At 40.8% G+C, this 9,856-nt stretch overlaps 1 protein-coding gene and 1 long non-coding RNA gene across 2 annotated transcripts; one reads left to right on the forward strand and one right to left on the reverse strand.

Annotated features, from left to right (window-relative positions):
• Positions 1-532: 532 nt before the first annotated feature.
• Positions 533-2,433, reverse strand: LOC119911734. Its single transcript, XR_005446023.1, has 3 exons — positions 2,286-2,433; positions 1,937-2,169; positions 533-641 (listed from the first exon to the last, which is right to left on the reverse strand). It is a non-coding gene; the product is annotated as an uncharacterized LOC119911734 (long non-coding RNA).
• An 800-nt stretch (positions 2,434-3,233) lies between these two features.
• LOC119911732 (V-set domain containing T-cell activation inhibitor 1-like) lies at positions 3,234-7,019 on the forward strand. The gene is made up of 3 exons (XM_038730632.1): positions 3,234-3,288; positions 5,582-5,917; positions 6,583-7,019. Exons 1-3 carry the CDS (start codon positions 3,273-3,275, stop codon positions 6,768-6,770), a joined length of 540 nt encoding a protein of 179 aa, XP_038586560.1. The 5' UTR covers positions 3,234-3,272; the 3' UTR covers positions 6,771-7,019.
• Positions 7,020-9,856: the final 2,837 nt, after the last annotated feature.

Here is a 9,856-nt window from a genome sequence, read left to right on the forward strand (position 1 = left end):
ACTACCAGCATCCATTTTATGAGAATCTGGCGGACATCGGCTGAAGGACGATAACCTGTCTTTGATTCTGAAGGATGTAACGAGCAGCGACTATGGGACATACGAGTTAATTAATAACATATTAATAACATATACCTAATTAATTTCTTTAAGGAGTGGTTTTTAATGTACGTAGGAATAAAGAATTGATGGTAAGATCAAGTATTAACTTGCAGTGTCATTAAAGCAGATACATGAAACTAAACTTTTGGGGGCTTGCCTTGCAGTGAATTTCTGAATGGGAGATTGGAGGCTATTTGCTGATATCGAGCATGTCGGCTATAAGCCAATAGCTTCTCTTCCCCACCGTCGTTTGCAAACCAATAAATCACAATCAATAATCAAATATCTCTGTCTCAGTCTTTTCAATGTTTTCATGCTTTTCTCTTGTATTGTTTTGTATTATTGTCTTTACACTTGTTAAAGCACTTTGTAACTTGTTTTTGAAAAGTGCTCTACAAATAAGGATTATTATTATTATTTATTATATAAATCTCGCTCCAACCTGGTCAGGGCGCCCTTGGATCAGCTCAGACGTGAAATTCTCTGGAGACAGCAGTGATGACATCGTCAATGTTGTCAATCCCTTCTCAGGTCATTTCCTGCAGTCAGAGCAGGTTAGAAAGAAATGTGGATCATTTATCAGTTAGACTCAACTGTGACTCCACGACAGATAACAAAGTTTGGGTTTAACGCTAAACATGGCACTGACTTGTGTATAATGCTCTAAAGGAAATTGTGAACACATATAAGATAAAAACTCATCAGTTCTTATGTGTTTTATTGATGCTTCTAAAGCATTTGACTGTGTAAATCAATCAATCACAAGAGGGGTGCCCATTATATTGTGAGAATTTTGGCTTACTGGTATGCCCACCGGACTACGCAAGTGAAATGGGGCAATAGTGTCTCAGCTTTATTTGGGGTTAGCAATGGAGTCAGACAAGGGGGTATTTTGTCACCTGCTCTTTTTAATCTCTATATCTGTCCAGGCAGTTGAGAGCCTGTAATACTGGTGCATGATTGGTAATTCAATAGTGAATCATATTATGTATGCAGATGACCTAAGAAGTGCTGGATTACAGCAGCTTTTTACAATATGTTCGGTGTATGGTGTGGAACATGATATCAAATGTAACGCCAATAAGAGTGTCGTCATGATCTGCAGAACTGAAGATGATAAATGTTTGAACTATCCTGATTTTAAATTGGCTAACAGTAAGCTTAGTGTCTGTAATAAGGAAATACCTTGGTCATTTTATCACTGATAAAATGACAGATATTTACAGGCACTGTCGCCGGATGTATGCACAAGCATACGTAAATTTAGGCATGTACGGTTGGTGTAAAGACATCTCTGTTTAAGCACACCGTTCTATACTGCGCACTTGTGGTCAAATTATTAAAAGGCAAGTCTATTAAATTTAAAGTAGCATTTAACGACGCAATGAGAATATTACTCACAAGACCAAGATGGTGTAGTGCAAGTGAGATGTTTGTGGCTGCAAGAATAAGGACCTTTCATGCTGCTTTAAGAAACCTAATGTTTAAATTCATGTGCCGGCTTAATGGGTCACAAAATGAAATAATAATTGGCCTTAACTAACATACGGCTAAGTACAATGGAAACACTGCTATAATTGTCTCCTGGTAGAACAATGATTTTCTTTTTAAATCATTTTATACTTTTCATTTTCTAACCATGATTTACTATGGATTTTTATTTATTTTTTATGTGTAGGTATTTGTGCATTCATGTGCGTTTGTGGATATGTATTTATGTATTGTTGTGGTAAGATTTGGACCTTGAGTCTGTAATAAAGTTTTGATTGATTGATTGATTATGAATCATCAACACCAGAGTGAGAGTGTGGGACTGAATGAGTCAGAGTGTTACCTGCGGCCCTGCGTCGATATGAAGACACCATGAGGACAGTGGAGATGCAGCAGGGACAGAAGACCACCAGGTGGCGGATCAGTCTGAACACAAGCTGGAGGGGGACTGAGGTGGGGGCTGTAGGTTTACCTGTAGACAGAATCCACCTGGTCAGGTGAACCTCTGGATGAAGTGAGTCCTCAAATCAAATGTTAGCTCCTCACCTGTGACACAGATCCAGCTGGATGGAGACTCTCCAAGACAATAACAGACATTAATCTACTTCAAACTTTAAATGTTTCTGACATGGATTTATTTCAGTATTGAATAATATGCAGTGTGATAATCAGATGCAAAGAAAACAACTCACAGACTGCGCAGACAGTCAGATTGTCTGTAATCAGAGTTAAATAAATAAATAAATATGAAACAGCCGAACTTTAGATGAGGGTGACGGTGAATCGTAACGTTACCATGACAGCAGCGGGGCAGACATGACTTTTAACATGAAGGCGATGAAGAAAACTTAGAAAATACATTTTAACGGACTACGTGTCCTCACTGAAGTCAAGCCAGCCTCCACTTCGAAAACAACAGTCAAGCCAGCCCTCGCGCTGTTTTGCGTGTTCTTTCTAGGCATTACGGTAACATCGTGTCGCAGCACATTTCAAAATAAAAGTCTTGGCGAATAGCTAAAATATTAGACACTTTCAAGGGCTGTAACTTAAAAATACTATCAGATTGCTCTGATATTGACAGAGGGTCACCCTGAGGTGGCCTGCTGTCACTGTGAAGTGAAATGAGTCAGTGGAAACAGGAGGTTTTCTTTTTACATGAGTTCGAATCTTGGCTGAATGTTTTAAGCTTTCTGTGAGACTGTAATATTTTCTTTAGATACTTGTGGTGTCTTAAGCATTTATTTATTTATTCAATCGTTTCTGCCACATCAATTACATTATGTTCAGCAGAAGCTCACTTTTATTTTGAAATGTGCTGCGACACGATGTTACCGTAATGCCTAGAAAAACACGCATCGCAAAACAGCGCGAGGGCTGGCCTGACTGTCGTTTTCGAAGTGGACGCTGGCTTGACTTCAGTCCCCTTTGCGTTTTTGTTGTTTTACTACCTACACAGTTATTGTATATATTATTATATTATTTGATGATTTTTAGGGGAAGACAGCCCTCAGATAGAGGGATCCTCATCCCCCGGACACCCCCGCGATTTCCGCCTATGAGAAAAGAAGAAGAGGAGTTTACAAACAACTTTCTGGAAGTTTCTAGACCCCCCACGGGATGCATTAGGTGAAAGAATGTCTGCTCTTGTGCTGTTCGGCTTCGTGTTCCCGGTTTTGTCGATGGATTTGTTTCACGGTGAGTGTTTATGTGGAAGGTCTGTCTAGGTTTATTGTTTGCCAGGTGTTGCATGTTTATGAAATTTGTAGAACAGCTGTTTAAACAACAAGTACACTGTTACATCCTGAGGAATCTGTCTGCCAAACTTTACTGCACCATCCATTCATTCAGAATTGTTAAAATGTTTGTTTGCTGTTGGCATTAATATCGTGAGATTTCGTGTTGGCGGGTAATCAAAGAAACAAGTGAAACAAAAAAAAGTCTCGATTAGGGTTTAAACCAGTGGGTCCAGCTTAATGTGGTCTGCAAAACTCCCTCCTGGAGTGTCCGCTGCTTGATGCAGCAAGAGCATCACCTCTGGATCTCTGTTGGCACCATTTCTCTTATTTAATTGGATCCATAACTGTTGAATGTAAGAATATGAATGTAAGTAAACGGTATCATTGACTATGTCTGACTACTATCATATGATTTGAAATGAAAACATACAGTATATATTTAATTAACATTCTATTGAAGGTCAAAACAGATTTATTGTCATTTATAACCTGTTTTTTATTAATTTAAAACACTTGTTTATAACTGACCTATTATCTCTATGGAAATATAAAGTCACTTTGTTTTAGTCACCATTTTGCATTAGAACAACTGAATAGATAATTGGAAAGCTACTTTTATTTGTTTGTGAGCAGTGTGCTGTGAATGTAAGTGTTCTGTTCTGAATATTATCGCTGTGCTTTTTTAACTCTATACTGGATAATTTGCAATTAACATAAGTTAGTGTCAAAAATCCAAACCTCATATTCTCAATCATAATGATCTAACGTGTAAAATATATGTGTGGCTTTCAAATGAATATTGTACTTTTATAATAGGTTGCACATGTTTCATGTTAGACTATGCCTTTGGTGCGAGAGACCCGGGTCCAATCCTCCACTGTGACCCATCCACCATTGTGTCCCTGAGCAAGACCCCCTCGTTGCTCCAGAGTGCGACCTCTGACATGTATAGCAATTGTAAGTCGCTTTGGATAAAGCTAAATGAATAAATGTAAGAGTGGATCTCACCTCACTGCACAGCTAACAGCAGCGTTATGGTCGGACAGGGTTCTTGCACCATTTTAAAAGTCAAATTTAATGCCAAATTTGAAAACAATTTCTTTGATAGAAAAGAGACGCGCGTTTGATCTCTTAATGAACGACACAATGCCATATTTGGCAGTTTTATTTTCACCTCTGGTCAATGACTTTGCATATTCATAGACGGTGTTTACACCTGGCATTAAAATGTATTTTGGGTGATCATGTGTAAATGCACCCGAGACGCATTGAGGATAGATTGTGATCCGATCAGCAAAACGATCTCTGGAGGTGGTCAGGGACAACATGACCACGTGGATGCAAATGTGTTGTCTATCCACGTACAACAACTACTTGGGTGGAAATATGTACTTCAGTCTTCTGCAAATAAAATCCAAACAGTCCAGACATTGTGTCCATTCAGTGTTGTGCATAAACATGCTCAAACATTGTAGATTATTGATCTTGCTCATGGTTTTGGTGAACTGATCGTGTCCGTTTGTGAACGTGAACCAGAGCTGGGCAATAAAACAATAATGTTAATTATAGTGATACAATCTTCCTCAATAGAAATATACAAAATCTGATTTAAATTATTTGAATCTCAAACAAATTAGCACTTTCTTTTCTATTAAGATATTTATTTTGTTGAGGAAATGAATTTTTTTCATGCATATTTGTTGTTTTGGATGTTCAGCTCTGTGAAGGGATCCACTGTTTGATACCAGGCTGCTTTTTGGCATCAAGTGTTTCTCATGTTCTGACCATAAAGAAAAGTTTAAAAGCACAATTAACCATCTGGTTTCTTCAGAAAAATCAGCCTTTAAATTATAATAAATAAATGATTAAATAATGATTTTACTATTTTTTTCATGTCGCCCATCCCTTACTCATAAACTGATGCGTTAAACTCAATATAAACCACTAAAATAACAGAAAAGAGTAACTTACACATTATAACGAAAGGTAGCAAGAAAACGATGTCGTACCGAACTTAAATTTCACTTTCCGGCCGAGCTACTGCTAAAGAGAGGTAAATAATCCACGGAGGAAAACAAATCACGGTGAAAGACACACTTTAGAAAGTTATTTTAACCTGTAGTTATAGATAGTTATACATTCATGCCGATAAAGCTAATTTGAATTGAATTGATTGGCTGATGGCGACGAGGAGATGGACACAGATTTTGTTCTTTTTAATTTCTTCTCTGTTTTTCTTCGTGTCTCAACAGTCCCAGCTTCCCTTGGGCAGAATGTCACTCTGCCGTGTGAAGCTCCCAGCAACATCAACATCGCAGCTGTAATTTGGACCAGAACTAACTTGAGCTCACAATATGTTTTATTATCCCGGGATGGGAATCTTGATACAGACAACCAGCAGCCCTCTTATGAGGACCGGGTGATGCTGGTGGACATCAAGCTGAAGGACGGTAACCTGTCTTTGATTCTGAGCAATGTGACGAGCAGCGACTATGGGACATACAAGTGTTACATAAAAGAGCGCAAAGAGGAAAATAAAATTAATAAACACTTAATCAGCGTGGTCCACCTGACCGGGCCAGTCTCAGGTGAGTTTGATGTATTAAATGTAAAAGATTTTCTGACTAGTAACTCTTTTAGTTCTTGTGAACATCGGGGAATAAAGATTTAAGGCCCTTTCAGACAGGAGGCGACACATTTCTCCAAGCGCTTTGTGGGTAGTAACCATGGCTACAGGTGATTCCTTCCAGTACAAGTATATCTTCTTTATAGCCTAGCTTAAGTTAAAAACATGCATAGCGTTACCTGAAGCATCCAGTTTTGTGGCGAAGCTCTGCCATGCGAATGCCCTCCTGTTGAAGTAAACTGTTACAGATTCAGGAAACACTCAAACGGCGAGCATCAGTCCCTCACCCTTTGATTTGTGCCACGCATGGCGTGGAATACAGTTAAACCCATTTCAGCTTGCGCCTTCTTGTCACTCCGCCTGGCAGACTGTTCACACCTCCCTTCCTGCCCACCCGCCTCTCACTGACCAGATTTGTAACGTCTTTGTTTGACAAAGTAGAAACTTGAACTTCTTTCCAAGCGTTCGGCTCCTTGTTCATCAGTGGATGGAGTACGCGCAGTAGTCAACCGCTGTTGCTGAGATACTATAGGTCAAACCATGAACAGTCGCTGTAGTGCAGGTAGATGATGAGGAAGTAGGGGTTTCCTCCCAGTCATTAGCTAATTGATATTTTCTTCTCTTCAGGTGGAAAGACTGGAAACAGCACGACTGGCCATGCTGAAATGGATTTTACACGAGCGATTGTTGTTGCTGTTGCTGCTGCTGCTGTTGCTGCTGCTGTTGCTCTGATCTGCTCATTCAGATGTACAAAGCAGAATTCACATCTGACTGTTGCTTATGATGCAGCTAAACAGATGCTAAGCATCATCTAAACAGCAGCAGCCTCTGATATCTTTGGTCCTGAATCTTCTCCGCTATCCTGGCCAAATTTGACCCCGTTTGATGAAAGCAGCAGCACATGGATACCGTGGAGATCTATTCTGTGCGGCTAGCCTGCTCCAGACCAGGTGACCAGCCAGGCTTGATAAATTTAGTTTATGTGTTCACCCCGTGTTATGTCAGGTGGACTGGTCACTCCCAAAGAGTGTCAGTGATATCCTGGGACAGAATGCTGTACAGTCGTACCCACCTCTCACACAATGCATGCTGGGATAAGCTCCAGCTCTCTGTGAACCTGCACACCAAAGATATTTAAGTTTTTGTACGTGCACTGTGAAGGGTGTAATAATGACCCAGTTAAAGAATGCTCAGTTGAAAAGCATCATGAATTTGTGATGAATATTAGCTGCTACAAGACAAAAAGACAGAGTCCAGCTCTCGCCTTTAGATCTTCACCTGAAACTGGACCAGCGAGTGATCTGACTGATTAAACAACTGATACACGTCTCCTGAACGATGCTGGGGACGCCACACTCATTAGGCTCATCGCTGGCCGGGATGAGTGCGCCTACAGGTGGGAATTTGACCATCTGGTTCCCTGGTGCAGCCAGACCTACCTGGAGCTCAACGCTCATAAGACAAGACAGTGGAGCTGGTTGTAGATCCCCCTTCCCCCTGTGTGACTTCACAGTCGACACCCTGGACACAAACTGTTTCAGCCACAGGAACCGTTTCTTCTGCAGCTGGCCTCATCAGCGAGGCCTGGGACCCCCGCTGACGATGATAATCCCCTCACCCCCCTTACTGTAAATCTATATTGTAATGTGGACAGTCACCAACTGCCATAATGTTTTGTCAAATTAATATATAAATATTTAAATATTTAATGTTAATTTATTGTAAAGCTGAGATTTCTGTCACTGCTCCTTCTTTGTTTACTGTAAATAATGTGTTTTGTAATGGTTACAGATACGCACTGAAGCGTGCTGCAAAAAAAGTATTTCTTTGTAGAAAAATGTTGTTTGGACCAATGATATAAAAAGAAATGCTTTAATTTTTATCATGAAATTGTACAGAGACAAAAAAAATAAATAAAGTTTACTTAAACCTGTGTTTTGATGGTGAACAGTTTGGGTCATTTTCTTATTGTCTCAGGAGTTAAAGGGACAGTTAAGGAGTTTTCCTCTCACCTGTAGTGTATTAACCGAGACTGTTTTGGTGTGAGTTTCAATGTGTTGATCAACTTTTTTACCAGAGTTGATTAAGTGAAGAAGGAAAAAAGTTTTACTATTTTATTACTGAGCTTACAGGTCACATGACCATCCAACATGCAGAGATGCTCACAAGTCTCTGAGCTAGAGTCCAAGTCAAGTCTCAAGTCTCTCGTGGTTATTATGAATGTTGTATCACCTGCTCCGTTCAAACCAGGTTGCTATAAAACTGCAAGGAATTCTGTAACTGTAACCTTATTTTCATTTACAGAGCATGTAATGTGCAATGGCATCACTGACAGCTTAAACTACTGTAAGTCAACACACTCCCCAGTTAACTAAACAAAACTGTGATGTTGAATAATCAACAATAAACCTGTAACCTGTTTTTATCTTACAGAACACAAACATGTGTCTACAATTAATGACTGTTGACTCTCAAACCCAGTGTAAGTTATAATTAAATAAAACTGTAAAGTTACATGGTCAACAATAAAGCTGTAACCTGTTTCTAGCCAACGGTAATAATTAAGGTGACGGCAGCCAGCGGGACGTAAAGGATTACGTTAATTGACCACCACAAGTTTGACCTGACACAGAACAACACAGAAGGGCCAACTCCTCAGGTCAAGACTCTGCTGTCTACTTACATCTGAAGGACAGAGGACACTCGTTTGAGGACCACCAGGTGCACATTTTAGACAGAGAAGATGGATGTTTGAAAGAGGTGTCAAGGAAGCATCTACACCAGGGTTGAGAAGCCGTCATTGAACAGGGGAGGGGGTCTACGCCACCACTTATCCCCCACTTACAATGCTGTCCTTTCATCACTTCCCAGGAAACTCAACAAACGCAACCTATTGGCCTCAGGTGAAGATACCAACGATGGTCGTTCAGTCTGGCCACAGGTAGTCTTAACGACTGTAACGACTGTCGTCACAGCAACCAGGAACACTAAGCGGTATCGACGACCCGGGATAACGACCCCACTGAGGTTAAATAGCTGAGTTTCCCTGCCAGTCAGTCAGAACTGAAGAAGTCCTTTGGATGAGGGACGAAACGTCTTCCAGTATCTTCAACCAAGTCCAGTTGCCCTTGATTTTAACCTTCGTTGGATAAGCTCATCATAAGTTTTCTAAAAAATAAACATTGTTCACGAGTCACGCACCTTGAGTCCCGAGTCGAGATTGAAGTCTTTTGAGGACGATTCTCAAGTATGAAATAACTGTGTGTGACTTAAGTCGTACGCAAGTCTGAGTCTCTAACTCGAGTCCCCATCTCTGCCACCATGTTAACAAGTGTGATGAAGGCCTCTACAAGTGTAACATCAGCGGTCGTGAAGAGTCTCCATCCAGCTGGATCTCTGTCACAGGTGAGGAAGCTGCTCAGCTGTAAATAGGCTTGGCCGGTGTCTAGGTAAATACAGACGATCCTCTTTCCATTAACCTGATGCTAAGATAATGGATTGCGCTGATGTATTGTAATGAACTTCCTCATCGTAGTCAGGCAACGCCACGTGAAACTATATTGCAGCAGTTGGTAAACAACAGACACCATCAGTCACTGACACACTGTAAGCTACACTGCACATTTACTGCTGAATTTCACTGCTCACCTTTTCCTCTTCTCCGCTACATTCACCTGCCGCTCTCTCTCCCTCGCTCACCCACACGCTCACTGAGCAGCTCGTCAGCGCCCGCTGGTGGTGAGATAACGCTTCAGGATCATTAAACTAGAGAAATGCCTCTGCTCGTGTCTGGGAATGTTTTGGGTTTCGTCCCAGTGATAAAGGTGAACCAGCCAACACGGACGAAGCTGTGTGCACATCATCTCCGTTCACTCATAGGTCGTATCCACAGCAACAAGGG

This window comes from Micropterus salmoides, unplaced genomic scaffold, assembly GCF_014851395.1.
Source record: "Micropterus salmoides isolate LMB-PRFRI ecotype aquatic unplaced genomic scaffold, ASM1485139v1 Ms_hic_scaffold_2, whole genome shotgun sequence".
Classification (NCBI taxonomy): Eukaryota; Metazoa; Chordata; class Actinopteri; order Centrarchiformes; family Centrarchidae; genus Micropterus; species Micropterus salmoides.

Coding starts and splice junctions, on each gene's coding strand:
- LOC119911732 (XM_038730632.1), top strand. Junction 5,918..6,582: donor CCTGACCGGGCCAGTCTCAG/GTGAGTTTGATG, acceptor TCTTCTCTTCAG/GTGGAAAGACTGGAAACAGC.